The sequence below is a fragment of the Alexandromys fortis genome, unplaced genomic scaffold (genome assembly GCF_014885135.2).
Source record: "Alexandromys fortis isolate MF-2015 unplaced genomic scaffold, M_Fortis_MF-2015_v1.1 scaffold_94, whole genome shotgun sequence".
Lineage (NCBI taxonomy): Eukaryota > Metazoa > Chordata > Mammalia > Rodentia > Cricetidae > Alexandromys > Alexandromys fortis.
In genome coordinates this window covers 6,814,635-6,842,308 of record NW_026067979.1, presented here as the reverse complement: position 1 = coordinate 6,842,308, position 27,674 = coordinate 6,814,635, and the positions used below count along the sequence as shown (strand labels likewise).

General features: G+C 50.8%; 2 protein-coding genes across 11 annotated transcripts in view; one reads left to right on the top strand and one right to left on the bottom strand.

Annotated features, from left to right (window-relative positions):
- The first annotated feature begins 5,390 nt into the window (after positions 1-5,390).
- Positions 5,391-15,386, top strand: Cd74 (CD74 molecule). Of its 2 annotated transcripts, XM_050158013.1 has the most exons (9): positions 5,391-5,601; positions 10,723-10,892; positions 11,035-11,114; positions 11,794-11,856; positions 12,622-12,714; positions 12,977-13,064; positions 13,996-14,193; positions 14,576-14,638; positions 14,826-15,386. In XM_050158013.1, the coding sequence occupies exons 1-9, from the start codon at positions 5,525-5,527 to the stop codon at positions 14,831-14,833; spliced, it is 840 nt and encodes a 279-aa protein (XP_050013970.1). In that variant the 5' UTR covers positions 5,391-5,524; the 3' UTR covers positions 14,834-15,386. The 2 variants fall into 2 exon arrangements, with proteins under 2 accessions (XP_050013970.1, XP_050013972.1); XM_050158015.1 differs by lacking the exon at positions 13,996-14,193 and having other exon boundaries at positions 5,405-5,601.
- A 1,087-nt stretch (positions 15,387-16,473) lies between these two features.
- Tcof1 (treacle ribosome biogenesis factor 1) overlaps positions 16,474-27,674 on the bottom strand; it is a 31,061-nt gene continuing 19,860 nt past the window's right edge. For 6 of the 9 annotated variants that reach the window (XM_050157988.1, XM_050157993.1, XM_050157984.1 and 3 more), the window contains 9 exons: positions 24,086-24,272; positions 23,124-23,245; positions 21,961-22,180; positions 21,508-21,590; positions 20,662-20,845; positions 18,606-19,106; positions 17,583-17,680; positions 17,141-17,186; positions 16,474-16,937 (listed from right to left, as the gene is read on the bottom strand). In XM_050157988.1, coding sequence (XP_050013945.1) covers positions 17,160-17,186; positions 17,583-17,680; positions 18,606-19,106; positions 20,662-20,845; positions 21,508-21,590; positions 21,961-22,180; positions 23,124-23,245; positions 24,086-24,272 — 1,422 coding nt within the window. In that variant the 3' untranslated portion in view covers positions 16,474-16,937; positions 17,141-17,159. Of the gene's footprint in view, positions 16,938-17,140; positions 17,187-17,582; positions 17,681-18,605; positions 19,107-20,661; positions 20,846-21,507; positions 21,591-21,960; positions 22,181-23,123; positions 23,246-24,085; positions 24,273-27,674 lie in introns of those variants that run through there. The other 3 variants (XM_050157987.1, XM_050157992.1, XM_050157991.1) reach the window with 2 other exon arrangements.

The following is a 27,674-nucleotide window of genomic DNA, read 5'->3' as shown; positions in this document are numbered from 1 at the left end:
TCCAGGCCACCCTGGGTGTTGGGACTGGACTCAAGGAAAGCATGGCCTTGGGGAGAAGAGTCTGGGTTTCATTTCATCACAATCAGCTCAGCATCTATGGACTTTGAAATATTTTTTCTTTATTTTAAAATTTAGTTTTACTTTGTATCAAAGTTACCAACCAATTCAGCTCATTTAAAGAATCAAACATTTCAGCTGGGCGGGTGGTGCACGCCTTTAATCCCAGCACTCAGGAGGCAGAGGCAGGTGGATCTCAGTGGGTTCGAGGACAGCCTGGTCTACCCAGTGAGTTCCAAGACAGTCAGGGTTGTTACACAGAGAAACCCTGTCTCGAAAGACAAACAAACTAAAAAACAAGAACAAAAACAAAACAAAGCAGAAGAACAGGTACTTCCATAAGCCTAAAGTTTCCTGTGATAATAGTGGGCCCTTGCTGGCTTTCCACACAGCCTTCCCATGCTCAGCACCTCCCTTTGGTTATTTATCCCGTGGCTCTGAAAACATTCTGGTACTGTTTCGTCCTGAATTTTTCACTTTAGGCATTTTCTGGATAGCCTTTTGTTTGTTTGTTTTGTTTTTAGAGTCAGGGTTTTTCTGTGTAATCCTGGCTGTCCTAGAACTCAATGTAGATCAGGCTGGCCTCCAACTCACAGAGATCCCCCTGCCGGTGCTCTTAACCTCTAGCCCTCTCCCCGGCCCTATTACCTTTTTTTTTTTTTTTTTTTTTTTTGATTTTTTCGAGACAGGGTTTCGCCGTAGCTTTTGGTTCCTGTCCTGGAACTAGCTTTTGTAGACCAGGCTGGCCTCGAACTCACAGAGATCCGCCGCCTATGCCTCCCAAGTGCTGGGATTAAAGGCGTGTGCCACCACCGCCCGGCTCTTCAGTTACTTTTATCAGGTATTTTCATCGCTATAATGAGAAACTAATATCATCTCTGTGATGATTTGCCTCAGTGAAGACTTTAGGATGGAAATGAGTTTTCTTATAGGATTTCGAAGGCATTACTCCATCATCTGTGGTTTCCAGAGGCATGATTAAGAAGCGTAAAAGTGTTTTGAGACCAGGCAGTGGTGGCTCTCACCTTTAATCCCAGCTCTTGGGAGGCAGAAGCAGGAGGATCTCTGAGTTCGAGGTCAATCTGGTCTACAGAGCTAGTTCCAGGACAGTCAGAGCTATTACAGAGAAACCCTGTCTAAGAAAAAAAAAGGGGGGGGCATTTTGATATCAGAATCTTTGAGTATGTCTTATTTTCTCTTTCTGAAAATTTGCAAAATATCCTTAGTGTTTACTTTTTTGAACTTCATGGTGTATGCCTTGATGTGAAATTACTTTTTTGTTTGTTTTTCGAGACAGGGTTTCTCTGTAGCTTTGGAGCCTGTCCTGGAACTAGCTCTTGTAGACCAGGCTGGCCTTGAACTCACAGAGATCTGCCTGCCTCTGCCTCCCAAGTGCTGGGATTAAAGTGTGTACCACCACTGCCAAGCTTCTATTTTTAATTTTTTAAGAGTTCTTTTTAGAGTGCTGGGATTAAAGGCATGCATCACCATCATAAAATTACTTTTTATCTTGTCCTTGGTACCTACTGGGTCCTTTCAGTTTGGAAATTCATGTCCTTGACTTCTGGGAATTGTAGTAAATTACTTCACTGGTAATTTATTCCCCCTCTATTTTTTTTCTGTTCTCTGTTTCTAGAACTCTGGCATTTGGTTATTTGCCTTCCTAAATTAGTCATTAATTTTGTTTTTCAAGGCAGGGTTTCTCTGTGCATCCCTGTCCCTGGCTGTTGTGGAACTCACTCTGTAGACCAGGCTGGTCTCAAACTCAGAGATCCACCTGCCTCTGCCTCCCAAGTGCTGGGATTAAAGTGTGTGCCACCACTGCCAAGCTTCTATTTTTAATTTTTTAGAGTTCTTTTTAATCTCTCCAGGAGCACTCACACTTCTTAGGAGTCTCTTTTTGATTCTAGATGCAGCTCCATCCTTCACCACATTGGGAGGCTGACGAGTTTCTTTCTTCCTTCTGTTTCCCCCACCTGTGACTGTTATACTTGCTTCTTCTACGCTGATGCATTTCTTTGGATGTCTCATGACCCTCGATTTTCTGAAGCAGAGGCTGGCCCACGAGTGGGGCTTGGCTTATTCAGAGAATGGCCTGCATTGAGTTATCTGACTGGGCTGCCCTATTGAGGACCATTTCCAGACTCTTAAAATGTTTTCCCCTGTGATGGTCATGGCCCCCAAAGAAGCTTCCTTCAGTCTATGACCTGGAGGAAGAAAGCCTAAATCCCGGCATTCTCTCCACAGAAGACAGATTCTCGGCATCAGAGTGTGCATGTGCCTTGCTGTGTCAGGGGAGGAGACTTTCAGTCTGCTTTATGGGAAGAATGAATTAGTCTCTTTTGGGTCACTGTAACCCAGAAACTATCTGTGGAAGGAAAGATTCATTTTGGTCCATGGTCAAAAAGTTGTAGTTCATCATAACGGGGAAGGTGGAACCCAATGGCTCAGGCATGACAGTCGGGGTGGGGGACAGTGGCTATTCACATTAGATTAGGAATCGGAGAGAGAAGGCCCAATTAGGAGCATGTAGAACCTTCAAAAGCCACCCTGTAGTGTTCTATTTCTAACAGCTAGGTCCCAATTTCTAAAAGTTCCACAGCCTTCAGAATAGAGTCACAAGCCAGGGAATAAGCCCTCAAACAAGAGCCCATGGGGAACAATTTAGATTCAAACTGTGTCTTAATTACTGTTTCATTGCTGTGAAAAACACCTCAAAAGAGGCGACTCTTAAAAAAGAAAGCATTTAATTGGAGGCTAGGTTACAGTTTCAGAGGGTTAGTCCGCAATCTTCATGGCGAAAAGCAGACAGGCATGGTGCTGGAGCAGTAGCTGAGGGCTTTGTATCCTCATCTGAAGGCAGCAGACAGAGAGAGACTGGACCTGCTGTGGGCTTTTGAGACCTCGAAGCTCACCTTGAGTGAACACCTATTCCAACAAGGTCACACCTCCTAATCCTTCTCAAAGAGTTCCACTCTCTGGTGACTAAGCATTCAAATCTATGAGCCCATGGGGGCCTTTCTCTCCCCTCACTCATTCAAGCCATCACAGAACAAAAAAGGGGGGGCACCCAGGGAAACACTCTATTTTCCAGTTTATTCTAGGAGAGCCAGATGAAGAGGTAAAAGATACATGGTGTCAGGCGATGGTGGCGCACGCCTTTAATCTCAGCACTTGGGAGGCAGAGGCAGGAGGATCTCTCCAGGCTGGTCTACAAGAGCTAGTTTCAGGACACAGGCTCCAAAGTTACAGAGAAACACTGTCTTGAAAAACCTAGAGAGAGAGAGAGAGACAGAGAGAGAGAGAGAGACAGAGAGACAAAGAGAGACAGAGACACAGAGAGACACAGAGAGACACAGAGATACATGGCGTGAGGTATGTGAGGTGGGTCCCTGGCACAGCATTGTCTGTTTTAGTGTTGAATGTGCCACTGCCTTGAAGTATGGCAGCTATTCAGACCCTGTCCACTAGATTTTTATGGACGTTCTGCTTCTGAAGATATGGTTGAGTTATTTGTCAATGTGATTATGCTCAATCTTTATCCTTCTCCCCTCTGAACAGATTTCAAGCTCTCGTCCTCTCATCAAACGTTTGGTTCCTCTGGCAGCAAAGCCTTCATCCTAATTAACATATAAAATATACCCTGTCTTGAAAAAACGAAATTGCGGGGGCTGGAGAGATGGCTCAGAGGTTAAGAGCATTTGCCTGCTCTTCCAGAGGTCCTGAGTTCAATTCCCAGCAACCACATGGTGGCTCACAACCATCTGTAATGGGGTCTGGTGCCCTCCTCTGGCCTGTGGGCATACACACAGACAGAATATTGTATACATAATAAATAAATAAATATTTAAAAAAAAAGAAAAAACGAAATTGCGCTGGGGATGTAGGTCAGAGCGTTTATCTATCGTGCAAGAAGCCCTGGATTTAATTGTTGCGGGAATCTTTCCAGCACAAGCACTGAAACACAAACGAGAGGAGAGGAGCGGGGACGACGCAGTGGACCAAAGCCAGAAGGGACAGCTCCCGAAAGCCTTTGATACCGGGTCCCGTTTGTATTCTCGTTTTATACTCTAGAACCATTCGGTGGGTTGGGCAAGCAAGCAAATAAGACTTTACAGAACCGTATGTGACAGTCAGCAGGTTGTTAGGGGCAAAGACCCACGGTTCCAGCTATTTCTCTAAGTCTTTCTGTTTCAGGTAGCAAGGGAAGTCACTTTTGGCAAACAGGCAGAGCAAGCAGTGCTTTACCTAAATCACTGATAAACCGATAAACTAGCATCTGAGGATAATAACTGGCATTTTCTACCCACTCTGCTCCACAGTCCTCCCCACTCTGCTCCACGGTCCTCAGCACCATGCAGATGTGATGTGGCGGGGCACGTGTGTAACTCAGGAGGTGGCGGCAGGAGGATCCCAAGTTCATCATTAGCCACATAGTGAGTTTGATGCCAGCCTGGGCTACACGAGACCCTCTCTAAAACAACAAAAAGTCCTTAGCACTCTCGACCCCAAGGCCTTAGTGGTTCTTTTGACAGAGACCAAGAACAGGGCTAAAGATCTTGCTTCCTATGTACTTACAGTATAGGCACAGATGTGGTTGCTAAACACTTGCCTGTACAGCTAAGTCTCCATGGCACCCCCTTTGAGCCTCCCTTTCCCTGCTCCTTGTCACACTGGCACACATAATCTGAGCCCTGGGAGGCAGAAGAGAGTGGGACAGAATCTGGGCTCCATCCATCCCTGCCTGCATGTATGAGGCTAGGCACACACAGCCTCTCTGCATCATGGTCTCCACCCAAAACACGGGGGACAGAACACTTGTCTAAGGCACTGCAAAGATCCTATGGCCAGCTATGATTCGATCACGGTACCTCACAAAGATGGCTGTGATGGCAAGTGTCAGCTGAGAGCCTTCACACCATGGCACGGGGTGGATAGAAGCAGAGGGGACACCAGTCCAACCTTCATCTCCACTTTGGAGGGGACATGCACATCAGAGAGAAGGCGACTTGCCTGAGCCCCTTTCTTCCCTCACTTATCATGGATACGGTGGGTAAACAAAGGCACTTTCTGCTTCAAAACGATTTCTTGTCTAGGGAGACTGCCTGTTTCTAGAAGCATCCAAGGAGCCTAATGAATCCAGAGGTCTGCCTAGAAACAAGCGACAAGAGCCTTGGCCAGCCAATAAGATCGCGCCGGGCTTCTACCTGGTTAGGGAACTCCCCCTCATCCTGCCCAGGGAGGGCAGCTTTGAGTGAGTGGGGTATTTCCAGATTTGTGGCTTTCACTTCCACATCTACCACGTGGGCGGAGTGACCTGCTGTGGACGAATCAGGTTCCTCCCAGCACCAGCTTCAAGAGGTGATCCTGGGGCTCAAGGGTCCCAGACGAAGAGGAGGAGCGGCGGCAGCAGCAACAGCAGCAGCAGCAGCAGCAGCAGCAGCACCTGTCGAGAAGACTAGAGGCCATGGATGACCAGCGCGACCTCATCTCCAACCATGAGCAGCTGCCTATGCTGGGCCAGCGCCCTAGAGCCCCAGAAAGGTATGCGTGAGTACCAGCGGGGAGCCCTCAGTTCTGGAGGGCACAGAATGTGGGTCTGGGAAGGGACATGGCATTGAGTTGCGGGAAGGCTGCCTTTTAAGCACTGACTTTTTGACATATAAACATATATGTAAGGCAGGGTCTCTCTCTCTATAGCCCTGGATTTCTACATAATGAAAACTCACTCTGTAGACCAGGCTGGCCTCGAACTCATAGAGATCCACTTGCCTCTGCCTCCCAAGTTCTGGGATTAAAGGAGTGCACCATCACACCTGGCTCTGAGTATTCTTGACCCCGTCCCCCCAGCTCCCACCTGCTAAGAGTATTGACTTCCCCATCTGTAAACCGAGGGGCTCCTTGAGGATGTGTAAGTGTTAAGAGAGCCCTGGGTTCACGCCTCAGAGTTTCACCGACCCTTATGCAGCTGGGCCATGACTCTAGGCTGAGACGTAAGACCATAGTGTTCCTCCCTCGGATGAGTTCTCACTTTTCCTCAATAGATCTGTCTGCTTTCGTAGCCTCAGATTTTGGAAAAGTTCCGATGCCAGTGGAGATACCATTTCTGAGGGCAACAGAAGCAACTTAGTCTTTCCTTATTGGCCAGAAGGCTTGTAGGAGCCTAGATAATCAGTCTGGCCATATCCGCATCCATACCTGAAACAGGATTAGACTTTCTTTGTGTGTGGACGCTGGCTGCCATCTCAGCGGCTGCCAAAGAGAAGGAGCACCTGTTACATGAGTGGCAGGGGCTCAGAGCTGTAGCGGGGTCAGACCCATCTGCGAATCTCTTCCTGGATCTGCATCAAGAGGCTGCCCCACCCATCCACGTAGCCCCGGGTTCCTCTCCCAGACCCCGGATGACCTCATTCTTGTGCCCTCCACCTTCCAAAAACCCAAACAGGACTAGAATTCACCTGCCCTCTTGTGCTCCTTCCCCCACCCCAAGCTCTCAAACCTGATTTGCTTGCTGTCTATGGGGGAATCAAAAGCAGAAGTGACGTCAGCTGTTTCCAGGCAGAAGGGGTTCTGAGAGAGCCTCTGAGAGACTGTAGGGGAATTGTGTTCTGGAAAGAAGGTAACCAGATATAGAGCAGGAGAGCAGTGGGGACTTCCAAGGCAACTTTCACTGCTGTCATCGATGACCACAGAAAGGTCACAGCCTCTTTCTGGGTCTCCACTTAATGGCAACAGGTACAGTCCACCTACTGTACGCTCTTCAGCAATCTCTGATGCCACTGACCGCCATCAGAATCATAATCAAGCTACAGACACTACCTTCATTCTTACAGATGCTTGCTGTAGCTAGGAGTTGGCCTTTTCTATTATTTCCCCCTGCCCTTGTCTTTTTCTTTTTTCTTCGAGACAGGGCTTCTCCGTAGCTTTGGAGCCTGTCCTGAAACTCACTCTGTAGACCAGGCTGGCCTTGAATTCATAACGATCCACCTGCCTCTGCCTCCCGAGTGCTGGGATTAATGGTGTGTGCTACCACCGCCTGCTCTTTTTTCTTTTCTTTTTCTTATGTAGCTTTGGGTGGAACTCACAGTGTAGCCCAGGCTGGCCTTAAACTAATAGATATTTGCTTACCTCCCAAGTGTTAGGATTAAAGATGTGTGCCACCATGGCCAGCATTTCCCCCATTTTTACACAAAAGGAATCTGAATCCATCCATTCTGGTAAGTAAACTTACAGGTTGTCTCAGCTAGTGAGTGTTGGATAGAGCATTTGAACCGTGACTCATCTGAGCTTGTTCTCCTATGTGGGTCCTTTAGAGGCCTCATTTGTGGAGAGGGGAGGTGGGAGCCCCCTGACCTTAGGCCACTCAGGGAGGGCTGTGTTCAGAGATGGTGGCTTAAGCTCTCAGGCCATTCCAGGCAGGGTTTGACTTGGGGCATTTTCCGTGAACACTTCTGCCTGGCAACATCTGTGTCATGATTCCTGATAATTCTGATTGGCTTCTGACTTTAGTCAGTTACTTTTTTTTTTCTTAATTACATAAGAAGGAAGTACAAAGGAGGAAGTAAAACCAGAAGGTGACAGAGTTGGCACTCAATCAAAACCAAGGGCCAGACGATCTAGAGACAAAGAGGCTGAGTGTGATTGTGCAAGCCTATAATCTCAGCATTTGAGAAGTGGAGGCAGGAGGATCAGGAGTATAAGGCCAACCTTATCTACATGAGTCCATCTCTCAAAAACAAAATAACAGTAAATTTTATAAAAGAGGAAGGAGGGCAGATGCTAGATTTGAAGTATTATTGATAGAGTAAATGTGTTGGGTGTTGGAGCCAAGTGTTTCATCTCTATATTATTTTTATTTATTTAGGTTTTGTTTTGTTTTGTTTTGTTTTTTGAGACAGGGTTTCTCTTTGTACTCCTGATTGCCCTGGAAGTCAGTCTGTAGACCAAGCTGGCCTCGAACTCTGGGATCCTACTTCCTCTGCCTCCCAAGTGCTAGGAATAAAGGCGTGCATCACTACTGCCCCCTCCATCTCTGTGTTATTTAACAACCTCTCATCCCAAGCTTTTACCCATTTCACATATAGAAGGGTCAGCTTGCTCACTCACACCCCCCAGAGCTAGGCCAGTGGAAAAGCTGGGATGCCAGTTGCAGCTACCTGCTCTTGTCTACTAGATCAGAGTACAGGGCTGAAGAGCGGCCCAGGGGTTCCGCGAGTCACCCAAGTCGATAATAAAGCAGAGGACCTTGAGCCCAGGCTGCATCTTCCTTCAGAAGGCCAGGAAGGAGAACGTACTCCCCTTCCTAGTCTGACCTCCCTTCCCCAACAAAGAGGTTTTGCCTTCTCCTTCCAAAACAACTCTTCCTTGGCTCAGCTGTTGGCTTAGAAAACACAGAGAGTCAGCCAAGCAGAGAGCTAATGAGAATTAGCTGTGTCTGTGACATCATAAGTTACTAGGCAGACAGGTCTTCTGGCGTTTCCTAAATCTCCCTTCCTGGTTGCTGGAGGAGGCAAGACTAAGACTGATTATGGCAATTTCAAATGGAGTCTGTCTTAGTCTGAGTTACTATAACATATTATAATACATGTTTAATATATAAGATATATACTGTATATATATTACTATAAATACTATATACTATATACAGATTGGGAGATATGTGTCCAGGGACTTATTTCCCACAGGTTAGGAGGCTGGGAAGTCCAAGATCAAGGTGCTGACACCTGATGATGACTTTCTTGCTGTAAATGTTGGAGCCCAACTTCTTTTGTTAAGCCTTTTTTTTTTTTTTTTTTTTTTTGAGGCAGGGTTTCTCTGTAGTTTTGGAGCCTGATCTGGAACTCACTCTGTAGACCAGGTTGGCCTCAAACTCAGAGACATCCACCTGCCTCTGCCTCCCAAGTGCTGTGATTAAAGGCATGTGCCACTACTGCCTGGCAAAACCCTGTCATTTTAAAGGGGACAAGTTCAAACATCGGCAGAGTACTGATAGTTCTTTCCATCTAAGGGCTAAGTGGAGGAAGAATGGATGGGAACTTTCCAGGTCTGGAGTTATGATCCTTATGTTCCATACTGTAATACGGGCATGCACCCTCTCCACCCCCCACCTCCTCTCTACCCCCTCCCCCAGACAGTAGTCAAAGCATCAAACTGTAAGCAATCACTGAGGTCTGAGGGTCTGGCCACCCAAGAGCATGACACATTCATCCAGGCCTAGCCATCTATGTTGCTGTTGAATTCCCCCCAATTGGGTATCACTACAAGGTGCTTCTATGGCCAAAGGAAGATCTGTCTCAAAGAGAACTGTGCTGGGGAGACAGCTCAGCTGAGAAAGTTCTTGCAACACAGGCACAAGGACCTGAGTTTGAATCTCGAACACTCGTTTGAAGAACAAGCGCTAGTCCTAGTGTTGGGGAGGCAGAGACAAGAGGATCCCTAGGTTTGTTGACGAGGCAGTCTAGTGGAATCTTTGCGCTCCAGGTTCAGTGAGAGACCCTGCCTCAAAACATAAGGTGGAGAGCAATTGAGGAAAACGTCCGAAGTGAACCTCTGGTCTCTACATATATGTACACATGAGCACCCATATGAATACGGATGTGCAACACATACCCCCCCACATACCCCCCCACATACCCCCCACATATAACATACACACACCCCATATACTATATATACACACCACACACACACACTACACACATCCCACACACACCACAACACACATACCCTCCACCATATATAACACACACATCACACACACCACACACACACATACCCTCCACCATATATAACACACACACACACACACACTCACACACTCCACACACTATACATACACACCACATACACTCACCACAAACACATACCCCTCACCACAAACACCACACGCACGTACTACACATACCACACCCACACCCACGGGTTGGGGAAGAACCACATTTTAGACTTGCTGGGGTGAGAACGACTCGTGTGATGCATGACAAAAGCTAGGAGACTGGTGGAGATTTGTCCAGAGATTCCTGGAGACTGGCACACAGGCTGTGTCCCTGGAGCGGTGGCACCTGGCCCTGTTCCAGCTGGATAATCTCCTCCCCCCCCTTGTAAGATGTCTAGGTTCTACTTCTCTTTGCGGTCCACGCCACATTGCTGTCCCCTTTCTCTTTAAGTCTGACGTCACTGCAGGGGCTGGGGATAACACGGGGGGGGGGGAGGATGGAAACCCTTCTTCCCCTTACACAGTAAAAGCACCTATCTTTTCCTGCTAACTAAAATACATAAACAAACAAACAAAACCAAATTGTTTTCCCCTGAGGGTAGCTCTGCTCCTCGGATCTCCAGGGCAGAGGGAACCTGAATAAAGAGGCAGGACAGGCCATTTTACCCCGTCACTGTACAAAGGGGACACAAAAACCCAGAGTAGGCAAGGAACTTGGCTCATTTTTTTTCCCATAGAAGTTGGGCCCCAGGTGGATCTAATTTCTTCCCGGAAAGGACATTGGTGGTCAGCTGGGGCAGGGGGCAGGGGATGTCCTCACACACACCTCTATGGCCAGGGGAGTGGGGAAGGCTTGACAGAAGTCCGAAAGGGCATGGGTGAGGCCATATGTCCCCACTCCCAGCCAGCCTCCAACTCTGGCTCCTACCTTTACTCCCTCTTCACAACAGGTGCAGCCGCGGGGCCCTGTACACCGGCTTTTCTGTCCTGGTGGCTCTGCTCTTGGCTGGGCAGGCCACCACGGCTTACTTCCTGTACCAGCAGCAGGGCCGTCTAGACAAACTGACCGTCACCTCCCAGAACCTGCAACTGGAGAGCCTTCGCATGAAGCTTCCTAAATGTGCGTGTCCCTCGCCTTACAAGCCCCACCATTTCTCCATCTAGCCCCTCCCCCCCCATTCCCGGGTTCCAGATCTCAACCCCTGGCCCCCTACTCCCTTGGACCTGGACTCATGCTGTCTGTTCTCCCTGCCTCCTCACAGCTGCCAAACCTGTCAGCCAGATGCGGATGGCTACCCCCTTGCTGATGCGGCCACTGCCCATGGAAAACATGCTCCACGGGGTAAGGAAGGAAGGTGGCAGGAAGGGAATGGTATAGCTGGTCTAGGCAGAGAGCAGGTGCCAAAGTGGAGGGGCATAGAGTAACGGCTGGCCAGGAAGCAAGGTCCTAACTGCTGGGGAGGAGCAGGGGCCACCTCAGCGAGGCTTGCCAGGGTGATGGAGGTTACCCTGATGGGGAGAGGACAGACCCACAACTCTTACCCGCCACAGCATCGTACAGTCCCTCGCCTCCTCCAAGCCTCTGACAGCAGCGTTACTCATAAAACTATTGGTACTTTCCCCAGGGAAGAGCATGCCAATTGGTAGCATTATATGAACTAGACTATAATTAGGAAATATAGTATATACATAAACATATACTCAAGCAATAACAGTAAATAAAAGAGAGGCCATGAATTTGAAGGAGAGCAGGGAGGGGCATAGGGAGAGATTGGAGGGAGAAAAGGAAAGGGAGAAACGTGGTGATTAAATTATAATCTTAAAGCTTATGCCAGCCTGACCAGTGGGGACATGGAGGCAGAAAGGGGGTGAATAGCTGGAGCTCCCATGTCAGGAGGTGACAGAGCTGAGCTGGTGAGCGCAGGGACTTGATTCTCTCTAGACTCCAGCCGCTGTGTTCTCCCCTCCCTGCCCTTCCCGCTTCTCAGCCAGTGCTGCTAACCCTTTTCCTCTTCCCACAGCCTGTGCAGAATGTTACTAAGTACGGCAACATGACGCAGGACCACGTGATGCACCTGCTCCTGGTGAGTGTCAGAGCCGGTGGACGGTCCCGTTCCACGTGGGACCCCGACCCCCGCTCACATGCTAGGCTCACTATAAACTCAGCACTGCTCACCCCAGGGAATAGAAGGTGGTCATTAAATACTGCATCCAGTCCAACCCAATTCCCATCTTCAGACAAGTGTCTGTGTAGCCCTGGAACTGGCTGTGCTATGTAGACCACGTTGGCCTTGCACTCAAAGAGACACGCCTGCTTCTGCCCACTGAGTTTTGGGTTTAAAGGCGTGTGTCATTACACCAGGCTCTAGCTTTGTCACTTTTGGGGTGGAAAAATTAAGGCCCAAGTCTTGCATGTGACTTGTCATGATATTCCGTTCTCCTTCTGAAATTAATATCTCACACGCCTGCTCTGGTCCGGGTACTACACAGTTCTCGGTCTGCAGCAGGGGAGCAACTTTAACAGACCAGTGATCAGGTGATGAGGGACAAGCGCTGGCTATGTGGACAGTCAGAGGACCCAGTCTAGCTAGGGGTGGTCAGGTCTTCCGGAGATGAGACCTTCAAAACAGGCAGGCATCTGTGGGGAGAAAATCAGTGGTGCTGGTAAGGTTGATCTGGACCCTGACAGGAGCCACACAGCTGGGTGGCCCATACCCCTGCTCTCCGTCACCAAAGCCAAGGTCCAGGCTTGCTGCTGCGAACATCCTTCCTCAGCACATGGTGTGCCCATTTCCCCTTGCCGATCATGGAGTTCTTTGTAACGTTCCTCTTGCTCTGCCAATCTGCAGAGGTCTGGACCCCTGATGTACCCACAGCTGAAGGGAACCTTTCCGGAAAACCTGAAGCATCTTAAGAACTCCATGGATGGTCTGGACTGGAAGGTGAGCAGCTTCTGTCCACCTCTTTCCACGGCAGCCTCAGGACTAGAGTGGCAAGGGGTGGGCAGGCCAGGGGAGCTGTTCTCTGGGCTACAGGGGGCATTCGAAATCCACAAAACCCCTGTGGGTCTTCAAGAGGCACCCAGGCTGCAGCTGGACTCCAGATGTTGGGCCTGTCTGATCCTCCAAGTTTGTCATCAGGGTAAAGTCCGGTAGGGGGCGGTGTTGACTCCTGACCCTGATGGCCTGCCTCTGTTCCCATTAGGTCTTTGAGAGCTGGATGAAACAGTGGCTCTTGTTTGAAATGAGCAAGAACTCTCTGGAGGAGAAGCCCACCGAGGCTCCGCCTAAAGGTACTAGATGCCAGGGCCCCCTGGAGCTGCTGAAGTTAGGGCCTCCAGCACTCTTAAAGGAAACTTGCTGCAGCACCCCATCCTCTCAGCTCACTGTGTCTTCTTGTTTGTTCCTGACACGTTGTCTGTTGGCCTGTTCTTTCACACACATGCCGAGTATAGAGGCCTCTTGTCTCTCTGTCTTGGAGCAAAACCAATTCGAAACATACCAGGCATGGGTCCTCGGAAGGACACCTCCCCAGCAGCACACCTCAGCACTTGAGGAGCAGAGGGTCATAGAGTCAGCGAATGCCCAGGACTCTAGGCACAGCTCACCTCACCAGTCATACCGGCACACAGGAGGCTGGAGACCTAAAACATGGGGAATGATTTTTTTTTAACCCTGGCGCTGTCTCTTAACTTGCTGTGCAGAGCCGGAGAGCTGGACAAGCCTGTCCCACTGGGCTTCTCTGTCCCACAGATGGAAGGCCAATGGCCCATTCTTCTCTAGACCTGCTTCTCTGATACAGAAGAGAGCTCGCCTGTGATCTCAACCAACTTCTAGCTAATTTTTTTAAATCCCCTTTCCCAGCATCCCCAACAAATGACAACCTCCATTTTTACTTGGGTCATCCAGCTAACAGGAAGGTCAGGTTCCCAAAGGTGCCCATTACTGTCCTGCAGAAACCAGAATCACAGGAATAATCACCAACTATAATAAAGTCTGAGTGCTGGAAGTAATCATTTTGAGGCAAATGATCCAGCCATGCTTTTTCTTTTTGGAAACCTTCCTGGTTTCAGCCTCCAGCCTCAGTTTCCCCATCTGTGCCAAGGGAGGAATGAGAAAGTAACTTGGATAGGCATTAGGCCCATGGCAGTGGTGTGTGGGCCTCTGCTCTGCTGAGATCCCGGCCCAGAGCCCACTCACTCACTGTCTTCATCATGCCTGTAGCTTCAGGGCTGACCAAGTGCCAGGAAGAGGTCAGCCACATCCCTGATGTCCATCCGGGTGCGTTCCGTCCCAAGTGCGATGAGAACGGCAACTATATGCCGCTCCAGTGCTACGGGAGCACTGGCTACTGCTGGTGTGTGTTCCCCAACGGCACTGAGGTCCCTCACACCAAGAGCCGCGGGCGCCATAACTGCAGTGGTAAGCAGGGGCCGCTGTGTCAGTAATCTAAAGCACTAGGAAGCATTAGGAAGGCTGAGGGTCCTGAGGTCCCTCTTAGTAAACATGGGGTCAGGACATGGGTTGGCTGTGCCCTGAGGACGGCCACTGTTAATCATGCATCTGGCCCTTCATCCACCTGGGCACTCCTGTGTGTCCCTTGCTCTCCTCTCACGTTCTCCACACACACGCTGTCCTACAACCCCCGTCCCTCCCCCATGTCACCGTACCCTCTAACCACACTACATACTGTGGTGCCTCCTTTCCCGGGCTCAGGGCCATATCTGATTGGGAAATACGCCTTTGGGCACAATGGCAACCAAGTGTGTGGTGGGGTAAGGATAGCATGATGATTCTTTTGCAGAGCCACTGGACCTGGAAGACCCATCTTCTGGCCTGGGTGTGACCAAGCAGGATGTGGGCCTAGGTAAGGGGACCCGTGGAGGGTATAATACTGGGCCGGCTTTTATAGAATGGGCTGGTGCTTGGAAACAGAGTATCAGACCAGCACAGGGGAAAATGGGGTCCCTTGACTGCTCTGCAGTTCCAAGATGCTGGGAAGAGGCAGGTCCAGCAGGAGAGCCAACCATATTAACGTCTGCTTCCCTTTCTAGCCATGTGAAGACAGAGGCTGGCTCTGCACAGCGGCAGCTTTCCTGCTCTCCTGTGGTGCCCCAGCCTTCCTGCCTTCCCTGACAGTCACATCCCACTTCTTGTCTCCCTGCACCTTGGGGCTTAAGGCTGGTTCTGCGTCATCATCCCTGGACACGACAAATAAAATCAGAACAGAATGAGGATGCTGGAGGGAGGGCCCTGCTGCCCAGCCCTATCTAAAGGGACACAAAGCTCAGAGTGGGCAATGCTAGGTGGACCCCATTTCTGACCCATTAGCAGTCTCCAGTGTGGGGCTTTGAGATGTAGGCCCACAGACAGGGATAAGGGGTACTCAACCCTTAACCCACACTGAACACCTCTGCTGTCTTCTCAAGGAAGAACCCAGGCCCTCCTCCCAGCAACCCTTCCTCACTTCCTGCCAACCCCCCCCCCCCCCCCCCCCCCCCCCCCCCCCCCCCCCCCCCCCCCCCCCCCCCCCCCCCCCGGGTTCCTTGCTCAGCCAAGCTTATCAGCAGCCTGTAGGATCATGGCTCACGTGACAATAAAAGGTAGTAAGTAAACATTCTTGCTCCTGGCTCTTCTGTTGGGATCCAATTAGTTTACCCTAAGAAAGTCAATGACAACCTTAACCCCAATCACCTAGGTTCCCAGGGCCTGAGGAGTCCAGGGTGATGGGCCACAGACACTCAGTACCTGTTTAACATTCAGAACAGATTCTTGCCCAGTTTAAAAAGCACAGCTCATCGTGTCCCAGCTTCCATTCCTCATGTCCCCAATTCCATTTCTGTACTAAGAACAGCGTAAGTGTGATGACAGATGGACACAGGGGCCTGGGTGTCAGGAATGGATGCACACGGGGCTGCCACCAGCTGGGTATCTGTGCAGGAACCATGGCTATTCAGCTCCAGTCCACTGTCACTGGAAAAGGGAGCAGACCCCTTACCACCCAGGAGTCCAGCATGAACAGTAGTGGCAGCGTCCCGTTTTTTAAGTTTAAGTACTTCTGTGAGCGCTCAGCACAGCCGTTGAGAGCCTTCTCTGCAGACTGATCTGGGCCAACAGTGGGAACGAAAGGAACGGCTGTCCATGTCGGGTGGTGCATCCCAAAGCTCTGCACACAGGGTGCCCAGGGCCTACGGCCTTTGAGGCGAATGCTCCGACTTCTGGCGCTCCACAGACTCTGATTATGCAGAGGCAGCCAGACTGACTGCCACTCTCCTCCCTCTGTCTACCCCAGTTACTGTCCCAACACGTCGCCGTCAGCTTTGTTCCCTTCTTGCCTTCACCAGCACAGAACTGTTCCCTGGACAGAGGACAACTCGTGGCCTGGCTTACTGGTTCTTCTACCCTTCCCATGCCAGCCACCAATGTTTTCCTACCTTCCACACCATCCTAACCTCCAAACTTCCAAAGGCCCCCAGCCATCAACTCTGGCATCTGACCCACCTTCTCTCCCCAGGCTCAGTGGCCATCTCCTCCAGGGAGCCCTCCCTACATCAGCGCCTGGGGGGCTTCACAGAGCAAACTGTCAGACTCACAGTACCATAGGCCTTGGCACAAGGGCAGGAAGGAGCCCTGAGTGACCTGTGCTCCTCCAGGGTCACCAGTCTTTCCTAGTCAGTAACAGTTCGGGGACAGACGCATGGGTAAATGCAAATCTTTAAAGTCTTTTATTTTGAGTTCTTAAAAAAAAAAAAAATCAAACAAACCCCAAACAGCTGGAAAATTGATAGGACAAGGCCTTGGGATAGGCCTGGAATCCAGGGAACAGGATGAACTACAAGCAGGACCTCGTGGGTCTGCAGTGCAGAGATGGAGGTCCTGAGGCCTTCGGGCATGTTGGATTTGAAGGGAGAGAGGCAGTCACTTAAAATATATATATATACTGTACACATCTTATGCAGCACTTGGAGGGGGTGGGCGTGTTTCATCCCACTTCCTCCTGGACTGCCACCCCCTTGCAGGTTCTCCCTTGCAGGTCCACCGGCTTGGCCGGCAGTACATGCTGGAGCTGGCCATCATCTTCTGTTGAGGGAGGCAAGTTAACAAGTCCAGTCCCAGATTACTCTGGCCAGAGCTCAGAGGTCAGGAACAGTCACACCGACAAGACTCTAGGAGAAGAAAACAAACCAGGCCAGGAGGAAAAAGTCAAGGGAGAGGCAGCAGCTTTGCTCAGGGCACTCTTTGCATGCTGCTGTACCCGCTACCAGTGTCCCTCAGTCCCACTGACGCCGGGGAAGGGAGTTGCTGTCTCTCTAGCTCCCTCCATTTGGGCCCACCCAGCTATCCAGAAAGGCAAGAAAGAGTCAGGTACCTGTTCTATGTGCTGGCCCTCACACGGCAAGCTCGGCTGCCTTCTTCTGTGAGGAAAGAAGGGCAACAGGGTCTCAGTGCCGTGGGTCTTCATCTCATGGACTGTCTTAAGAGTCAAACTCCTGTAGCTCCCACTGCTAGGCTTTCCTGTGCTACCAGCCCTGGGCCAAACAGCCTTTGCCTCATGAAGTGGATGGCTGTTTCTTCAGTGAGCACCCCTCCTGGCCAGGCCATGCAGGCCAGGCACATGCTCAAACCCCTTCTTCTCCCCTGGACGCTGGACTGAGCCCACCCAGTTTCCTACCCAGGGTGGTCTCTATCACCTCTCCCCTGCTCTTCCTCACAAGGTCCATTAAAACAAGCCTGGAAGGTGGCATGGCCAGGTCTGGGTGTTGGAACGGGAAACGTTTGAATTTCTGGCCCAGGAGCTCCCAGGAACTCACTTTCACCTTTTTTTTCTTTTTCTTCTGTATTGACTCAGGGTCTTTGGCTGAGGTCTTTTTGCCTTTCTTCTTTTCCTTTTTTTCCTTGTCTTTTTTTTCTGAGGGAAGAAAGACAACTTCCTGAGCAATAGATATTGACACCGAATGGGTCGATGTCAGGAGGCCAGACAACTCCCAGCTCTTACACCATGGGGAAACAGGCCCTGGTGGGGCCAGGGCTCCATTCTTCCTGCTTGTGAACCACATAATCTAGGGCCTCAATACTAGTTATGCCAGTTCTTTATCACTGAGTTATAGAGCCAGTCTTGAATTAATTCACCTTAAGAGCCTCTCCCCCCTCATTTATTTTAAATGAGCCCTATAGGTTCTGGACATCAAGGGGCAGCAGACCCTCACACAGGGCTGGGTATCTCTTCTCCCCCTCCTGTCATGGATGGGCAGGCAGTGCTCAGGAGGATTTCCATGCTGGGTGTGGTGGTGCCCAGGAGGCAGAGGCAGGTGGATCTCTGTGAGTTTGAGGTCAGCCTGCAAAAGGCCTTTCCTTCTCAAGGCCTGTTTTTCACTTAGAAAATGAAAACAAAATACTCTCACTGCCCAGGGTTGGCAGGATGACTGGAAAGGCTCCAGCATGGAGGGCAATTCTAGTGGAAAGACAGCTCTGGACGAGGGCAGAGGTATGTTCTGTACCCCGGGAACTGGCAGTGGACCTCTTGTGTAACTTAAGTTGGAGAGGAGTGCTCCCTGTTCTCCAACCTTGTGAAGTGCAGTTGAGCCTGTGCTTTCTAAAAGCCTGAGGCGAACGTGGGTGTAAATGCCGGGCCCTGTAAGGGGCCTCCTGAGCTGTGGGGAGGGCTGTAGCACCGGCCCAAGTGCTCTGCAAACTACTTTTGGCTCTGCAACCAGATGCCTGTCGCTCTGGAAAATCCACTTCCCAGGTTCTTACTCTTTGTGGAGAGCGAGATAAAGAGGCCTGCTACCCCCTCCCTGCACCCGCAGTGTATGCCCAGGAAGGCAGTCACTTACTCTTACTGGATTTCTTCTTGTCCTTCTTGCTCTTTGAGTCACTCTGCTCTCGGCTCTCAACCTTTAACCCCAGCTCACTTTTGGGCTTCTCCTTAGCCCCTCGGGAGCCAGGTGACCCCTTCCCCTTGCCATCAGCATTCACTTTGTCTAGCTTGGATTTTGCCTTGGAAGTCTTTTCTGGGGTGATGGCACCGGCTCCATCCTCCAGATGCTTCTTCTTGCTCTTTGGGGCCCCAGCTGCTAACTGGTCCTCCGAAAGCTTCCGCTTCCGGCCCTTCTTCTTATTCTCCTTGGCGATCTCTGTGGTCTTCCGCCTTTCCTGCTCCAGCAGTTCTGCCAGGACCTTCACCACAGAGGCCTGCACCTGCGCCTCGCTCAGGGGCCAGGGCTGCTCCCGGAGGCGCTGGGTGATGCTGTCCTGTAGAGCCTGTGTGGTCCAGGAGCTTTTCTTGGCCTTTTTGGACTTCTGAGGTGTGGAGCCTGAAGAGGGCTCTTTCCTACCTGTGGATCACAGGTCTCGGAGGTCACAGGTCTGGAAAGCTGAGGGACAGATCTTATACAATATATGAGAACTGAGGGGGTGCAGCTCCTTACAACCAGACAGATGGGAAACTGAGGCCCAAGGGTCATACTGCCCCATCTACCTCTAATGCTTACGCCTTAAACAGGGATCTCACCTCTAACTTCCAGCCCTGCTCTATGTCCTCACACCAAAAACTCCACTCAGTTATAGTTGGGGATGGGCAGTGTCCCCAGAATGTTAGTGAGATGGAGGGGACAACAGGTGGACGTGAGTCACTCAGGTTCTAGGTCTGCCTTTACCAGTTTACTGTAAGGCTTTGGCCAGGTCATAGTCCCGCAAGGCCTGTATCCCACTGTGGAACAAGCTAGAAAAGCAATGGTATCTTCTGCCATGACCTGTGGATTTATAACACGGGAGAATGTCCTACGGGCTGCTGTTCAGCTCTTGTCTGTGGACATACAGTGGGTCCCTGGCCCATCAAGGCTGGGGCAAGAGGCAGATCAGGGAACTCTGGGTATGCTGTGTATGCATGTGGCGGCTGACTAAGCAGGTTTACTGCCTGCCAGAGTGACTTCTGGTGCAGCCTTTGTTTAGAATTTTCCACGCCTCTGCTTGCCTTTGATAATTGTGTGCTGACTACATGTGTAAAAAAAACCTTCCACAGCCCCCTCGAAAATGTCTCCCTGTCGCACCCGCCTCTCACACAGACAAGAACACTGGGGAAGAAAGTGAGCAACAACTCCGCCTCTGACCCAGCGCAGGAAAGCTCAAGTCACAGCCCAGAGTTCTCGGTCCCATCACCACTTCTAGCCTCCTGGGTCACTTGGGCAGGTCTCCACCATTCTGTGTACATTCTGAGTAGAGAATTCTGACACTGTGGCCAGGGGCTGACCCTAGTAATGTTTGCCTCAAGGAAAAGCTGCCCAGGAACTCGCTCTGTAGACCAGGCTGGCCTCAAACTCACGGAGATATGCCTGCCTCGGCCTCCTGAGAGCTGGGATTCTTTAATCCATGTGCCACCACCAATTTTCTATATGATATACTTTTGCCAGTACACAGTGGCATTACTCTTGCCTTGCATGGTTAGGACATAGGCTCCCAGGAGCTTTTGCTACAGAGTAAGTCAGAGCAGCCCCAGAGACCAATCCATCACCTAGGGTGTCCTCTATATACTGAATCCTCCAAACAGGACTGCTGGCCAAGTCCGAGTCATTCTGAGTCCCTATACCCAATACCCTGGCCCACTAACTAAGAAAAGTCAGTAGGGACAGCTGGGGGGCCGAGGCCTCCTCCACAAGCCAAAGAAGCTGCTACAGCTTCACTAGCTCCAAAGGGGTGGATATACCCTCTCCCAGGGTGACGAGAGCCAGAAACCTAGGCCTGGCCTCCAGCTGTGTTTGAGGGTACTCCAGTCCCCACAGAGGTAGGCTTGCATTTGTGAGACATAGGCAAACACTGGTGAAACTGTTGCTGCTGATGGCAAGCAGGGACCAGCAGCCTTGCCCCGCCACGTCCTGCTGTCCCCTGACTCACCGGTTTTGGGGAACGTGGAGTCTGCTGCATTCTGGGATTTTGCTTTCTGTTTGCCATCTGGGTTATCTTTGGTGACCGGAGCAGAGGAAACCAAGGAGTTGGAGGAATCTGACCTAAGAGTGGCTTTTGAAGTCTGGGAATCGGCCACAGTCACCCCAGGAGTCACATAACCTGAGAGGAGAGACTGACGAAGCCCAGTGTGAAAGACGCAGTGAGCCCCTACCCTTATCCCCAGAGGCAAGGCCTGCTCTGAGGAAATCAGTTCAGTGACCCAAGACCAGGCCAAGCCAGTCAAGCATCTCTGTGGCACCAAGCCACAGAGCCCAAAGACCCTTGGGGCATACCTTCTAAATCCATGTAGTTAGAATTAAAGTGTATTTAAGGCATATTCTCAAAGGGGGAATTTCTTATTGCCAATGGACCATTACTGTAATGGAAAAGCATTAGCATTTTAGACCGGGAAGATGGCTCCGAGGGTAAAGGCGCTTGCTGTGAGCCCAACAGCCTGGGTTCCACCTAGTAGCCCACATAAAAGTGGAAGAAGACAACAATGGACTCTACAAAGTTGTTCTGACCCCCACAAAGGAGAAAATCACCACTGTCTGTCCTTACACAGATGAGCCTTAAGACAGATCTAAGAAGTAGTTTTATCTGGGCGTGTCTTAGACTTCATCTGCATCTCTTCCCTAGACCCCAGGGCAGGAGCTGAGGCTCCATTCTGCTAAGGGCATCCCCGAGGCAGGACCTTGCCCAGGGCCCTGAGAATAGGATTTTAGACACTTGACCCAAGGAGTAGCTGAAGTCTAAAGCTGCAGCTACAAGTTTTAGCTCTACCCTGGCAGTTACCTGTGAGGGGGCCACCAACTCATCTTCGCTGGATTCAGCTGGGGTCTCCTCCACCACAGTCTCCTTCTGGGAAAGGCCCGGATCTAGTGCAGAAGCAAAGGTCTGTTGGGTGTGGGTCCCTAGTGGCCCTGTTAATGAGGCTAGGCAGAGCTCCTCAGGAAGGCTGCAAAGCCTGGGTCTTCCTATGTTCTTCATCCTCCCGCACAAGACTCCCATTTTCCACCCATTGATGCTATCCAAAGCACTCTGCCTGACGCATCTGAATGCCACGGTCTTCCTTTCTGGTTCCCGAGGCTCCCATTTCTCTGCTTTCCACTGTTAAGGAAAGCAGAGTCCCGAGGCTTTCAATAAAGGGAGTCTGATACCAAGAAGCTGCTCAGGTCTTTAGTTGTGGACAAACAGGCCCAGGCTGGGCTATGTCTCATCCCCTGCCCTCTCTCCTAGAATCCTCACCCAGTCTGGGAGCTGACTTGGCCATCTGGGGTCTCTTGGCATCTTCCTCGCTCCCTGAAGAGATGTCACTGCTGTCACTTGAACTTGTGGAGGGTCTGGGAGAGCCCGAGGGAGGCTGCTGCTTCTCAGGAAGTTTGGGTTTTCTGAGCTTATTGGCTGCTTTGGACTGGACAGGTTTGCTCTGGGGAGTCACGGGGAGTGTTTCCAAGGCACTGCTGATCTGTTCGGTACAGAAAGAGCACAATGGAAGTCACAGCAAGAGGGACCTAACACGGCCAGGCCCTATGTGGGAAGCACCACACGTGGCTCCCATGACTTTCCCCACAGCTCTCTGGTGGGCACTGTAGTTTCTTATCATGTGCCAGGACATTAAGGCCTGGAGACATAGAGTAGGGGCTGGTGGTAGGACACACAGTCATGCTGGGCTCTCACTGACATACAGCAGAGAGAACCCAGTCATGGGTGGAAGGAGAGCAGGGTCAAAATGGTCCACACAGCTCCCCAAACACAAAGCACTTGAAGGCTAGGTCCTGGCTGGGTCTCACTGGCTGTGTGTGCATAGAGCGTGTACACACATACACACACATGCTTTAAGTGCACACAAGCTCATGTTGAAGCTGTAACTAAAATTCAGGAGTTGTTCACAGGAAGCTATCTACCTTCTCCATGTGACCTGGGGCTCACCAATTAACACTAGGCTGCCTGGCTAGTGTGCCCCCCGGGATTGACACATTTTAGTCACTCAGTATTGGGATTACAACCCCCTGCCACCATGCCTGGCTCTTTCTTGTACTGGACTGACCCTGGTGGGATGCACCCTCAGTTTTATTTAAACAGCGTCCACTAACCTTGCCCTACTAATTAGCAATGCACTGAAATGGGCGATGGCTAGGAGAAAATGCTAAGGAAGGCAAGCAACTCGTATTCACAGCATTTAAAACCAGAGCTAGACAACAAATTCAGAGTCCATCAAGCTGGGAAGAGAAGGGATTCCACTTGCCTTTGGATCTCAACCTGCTCTTCCTGACAATGCCGTGGGGATTTGGGAGCTTGGCTCCAGAACCAAATGACAGTGCTAGGGTGCTGGGAGCAAGCCACTGACTGCCAAGCAACACCACGGTAGCAGAGTGACCCTACCACAGCCCTCTCTTACCCGACAGTACCTGAGTGGACGCTGCCTTTGGTTTCTTGCCTTTTGGCGCCCGACTAGACTGCTCACTTTTGCTGGGCTGGGGGGCTGTCCGTGGGAGGGACGTGGGCACAGTCACCACATTGGCTCTAAGGGCTGAAATGGAGGAGAGGGCAGGCACGTCAGGGTACAGAAGCCCCGTAACTCCCCAGCAAGGTATTACCCCATTACCAGTTCTTCCCGTGGACCTGGTGCTCGGCTTAGAGATCATAAAGCAGATGCTGGCTTGCTTTCCGCCCCAAGCCTGCCAGGCAGCAGCTCTCATGCCATCTGACAAGGCTCAGGGCCTTCAAATGGCTCCTGTGGCAGTGACTCCGAGCCTTTTCCTCTTGAGCAGGCTGCTACTCCTAAGCAACAAGCTAGACCATGGTGCCAGAGACTCCTCAGTCAGGAATCAGTGGGACAGCCACTGGATGCTGAGGAAGACATGCTTATCACAGCCCAACAAGGCCACATGTCCCCATCATGTACTAGTCAAATCAATGCTGTTCTGCTGCCAGGAGGAATCTTGCTGTCTCTACTTAATGAGAGAAATGTCACCGTGTCCTGATACACAACTGCAGATGTCTGAGCTTCTAGAGGGCAAGCCACGTACAAATACACTAATCTACCTTAGGTTTGGGATGAGACCAAGTATATAAAATGTTACCTGTCTTCTTTTTCTATGCTACAAGGGATGGAAGCCTACTGCACAGCCAGCTGGTTACAGCAGAGCTGTCTTAAGACTAGCCTGGTCCCCCAAACCTTGGGCTCTCAGGCTTGGAGACGACACACAGAAGCCTTGAATGTAATTCCTTCAAAACAAGGTAGTAACGCAGGGTCCAAGACTGAGCTCCTAGTCTTCCACTTGGCTAGCGTCTGGTCCCTTCTAGTCTCAATGGGGAAGAGCAGGCATGGCAGCAGCCCTCCTAGCTGAGCAGCTCAAGCAGAACTCACCAAGAATGGAGGGTTGTGTGGCAGGAATCATGTCCTCATCCTCACTTTCAGAGGAGGAGCTCTGGGCTGTGGAGCCTGAGGCCTGGGCTTTCCTCGAGGTGTTCACAGCCTGGATTTGTGTGGGGGTAGCAGCTGGACCAGCTGGACTACGATTGGGGTTGACAGAAATCAGAGGGGATTTAATTGCCTTGAAAAACAAAAACAAAACACACACACACTCAGTGATTAAAGGCTTAGCCAGGGGGAGGGAAAGGGAAACAGGTGAGGGAGGGTTTTATAATAAGGCAAGAATTTCAAGGTGCTTGGGCACTTGTAGCCCACTCCCACCTATACCAGCTAACACCCAGCACAGCAATTCATAGGGGCCCAGCCAACCTTCAGTGACCCCGAGTGTAAGCAGTACCCACACCACTGGACAAATGAGAAAGTCTTAAGTCCACAGAGGAAGACACACAGACAGGCAGCAAGGCGAGAGTTGGAATGTCTAATTTAGCCTCTTTCTTCTGATGACATCAGATGGCCACCTGCTAAGTGGGGAGTTCTAAAAAGCACTTCCTAAAGCAGTCTGGCTATAAGATATGATTTTCCTGGAGTCTCATTGTCCCCTCCCCCAGAGACCCTGATACAGACTCCCCGAGGTGTGGCCCAGCATGCAGCTCCCAGTGATACCAATCCAGTTTCCTTAGTACCTAAACTGCCCAGGGTAAAACCAGCAGATTAAGAAAGGGTTCAAGACTTTAATGTGTGTGTGTGTGTGAGAGAGAGAGAGGCCCTTACTTGTTTTGAGACAGTCTGGCCTTGAATGAAGAGCTCTACCTGCCTCTGCACCACCACACACTAACCTTATCTGGACTCTAAAACAGGAGGACAAGCATAAAAAATGTTACTCATCAGATACTTCGGTAAACAAGCACACTGCCTGCGGGTCAGCTTGCTAGCTGTCACACTGTCTTGTGGTTATGCTTAAGAGGAAAAGGAAAAGCCCTATCATTTTGAGCTGCATACTGAAATCCTGGCGGATGAGATGACATGCTTGAGGCCAGCAGGTGTTGGAAAGCAAGCAGAGTGTGCACAAAGCCAATCTGCTCAGGACTGAACTGGTGAGGGTTGGGACCGTGTGTAGGGTGCATCATTTTACTTTACGTATTTTAAAATCCTGAGACAGGGTCCTACTGTGTAGCCCACCAGGCTGGCCTCCGACTCTTGACCCTCCTGCTTTGTCTCCTAAATGCTGAGATTACAGACATGTTCTTGCATGTCCTGACTCATCATTTTACCTTTGGGTCTGTTTTGCAGGTCACTGAGATGGTAAAAGCAGCGGCAGACTCTAGACAGGGAAGGCTAGCTGAGCAGTGAACCACAGGTTCCCAAATGTGTCACTGCACCAAGGGACTCTAGGGTCTATTTCCTTCCAAAGCCCCAGCTGACAAAGGCACAGAGTCAGGAGACGGGATTGGAAGGCTGCTCGCGTGCTCTGGCCAGCAGAGGGCTGCATGAGGCCCACAGAGGGACAGATAGTCAGGTCCACTGCAACACCCTGCCCACCTGCTGCGCTTCATCAGGCTCCCACCACCCCAGGGGCCGTGGGACAGGAGGAGAGCGACAAGCTCAGCACTACGGTACCCACGAGTGTGGCAGCACTGCACTCAGGCCCTTCCTACCCTGCCAAACAGCCTCCCCCGCGGCCGCTCTGATCTGCCACTTCCAGAGCCTTCCTTCCCACGTGATGAAAAGGAGAGGGATGGAAAGTGGGAGAAGGCTTGTGGTGGAGGGAGGGGGATCTATATATATGTGAGAAGACAGAAGAACAGATTGTTGGGGACCAAGAGAGGCAGCAAACCCACTGAGGCAAACAATAGCGTCTTGGGATGTTAAAAGCAGCTCCGCAGCACAGCCTCCTCCAGTTCCACCTGCCCACACCACCCCAACCCAGTGCAGGGAGGGCAGGAGAGGGAGGTGGTAGTGGCCTGGTTGCTGAGGGCAGGCTAAGTACAGGGAGCAGTGCTTAGGCCTGAAGCATTTGTTCCCCACCCTGTTATCATGCCCTGTGTGGTCAAGCCCAGCTGCCCATCTGCTGAAAGGTGTGCCCACCTTGAGGAATGCACAAAGCCCAGCACATGTGGAATGCGCTTTGATCAAAGAAGTCAGTCAACAAAGGCAGAACAGCGCAAGAGGACAACACCTTCACCAAAGCCCCTCACCCTGTGGGTACCGAGAGCAGAGTAGGTATGGGGATGCCCTTCCCATTTGCAGGAATGATGCTTACAGAAGCAAACTTGGGGTGCTTTGGGCAGTGCCTACGACCTGTTGTCTCAGCTGGGCTCATACCTACTGTGCCCTTATTCTGTAAATCTGGGGCAAAGTGGGGAGGCGGGGCTGGCTGAAGGGACAGCATTAGGAGCTTTTCTCAAAGCGGCTTTGTGGGGCTAGAGGAACAGTTCAGCAGCAGGGTATGTCTTCAGCACTCATGAGGTCCTGGGTTCCACCCCAGAACCACCAAAAATAGGGGGGAAAAAGAGGAGGATTATCATCATCACCTGGGGGACAGCTAACAGACCCTCGGGGCCAATCCTACCCAAGGACTTGGAAATAATACTTCTGGGGGTTTAGCTAGGCGATCCGAGGTTTATTCTCCCCCTACCCTACCCCAAGAGCTGAGGCTGATGCTCAGAAAAAGCAAGCATCTCACCCAGGAAGACCAGAAAACTGTTTTCAGATGTAGGATTGAAAGACAGCTCTCCAGGGACCAGGCAGGAGTTCCCTCTAGACATAATCATGCAAGCTCTAATACCACAATTTAGATTTTTTTTTTTTGTTTTTGTTTTTGTTTTTCGAGACAGGGTTTCTCTGTAGCTTTGGAGCCTGTCCTGGAACTAGCTCTGTAGACCAGGCTGGTCTCGAACTCACAGAGATCCGCCTGCCTCTCACAATTTAGATTTTTACAAGTTCCTTGTTCTCTGACTCAGGACAGGGCCCATGCCTTTGTTTTGGCAAGAAGACAGAGGAAGTAGCCTTTAAAATAATTAAGAGGGCTGGGGAGATGACTCAGGTTAGAGGACTTGGGTTTGATTCTTCATCTTCAAACAGTGGTTCACAACTGTCTGTAACTGCTGTGCCCACTCCCCTGGAACCCTTCCGAGAATCTAGACACTACAGGCTCTGCTTTTTCCAAATAGAGACTCCAGATCTTTAAGCATAATGTACCAATTTAACAGTAGTTCCAGCGACGTTTGCTTTAACTGTGAGTCCACTCACACAGACAATCAAGGCAGCCTTCCCTCCGAGCTGTGAGCCCGCTAGGAGGGAGCTGACTCAGAAAGGCTGCGCAGCACACCGACATCCTGACGGATGAGACAATGGGCCCGAGACCAGCAGGCATTAGGACTAAGCCAACCTGCTCAGAACCGGGACCGCTGAGGTGGGGAGTGTGAAAGTGGAGTGTAGGGCAGCTGAGCAGGAGACCGTGCAGACCACCATGATTTAAACACCATTCCCAGAGCTCTTTCTGAGCCACAGTCCCCTCTCCTCAACAAGAGGGCAGTGCTGTCTCTAAAAGGCCTGGCTTCATGAGAACATGTACCATCTTGCT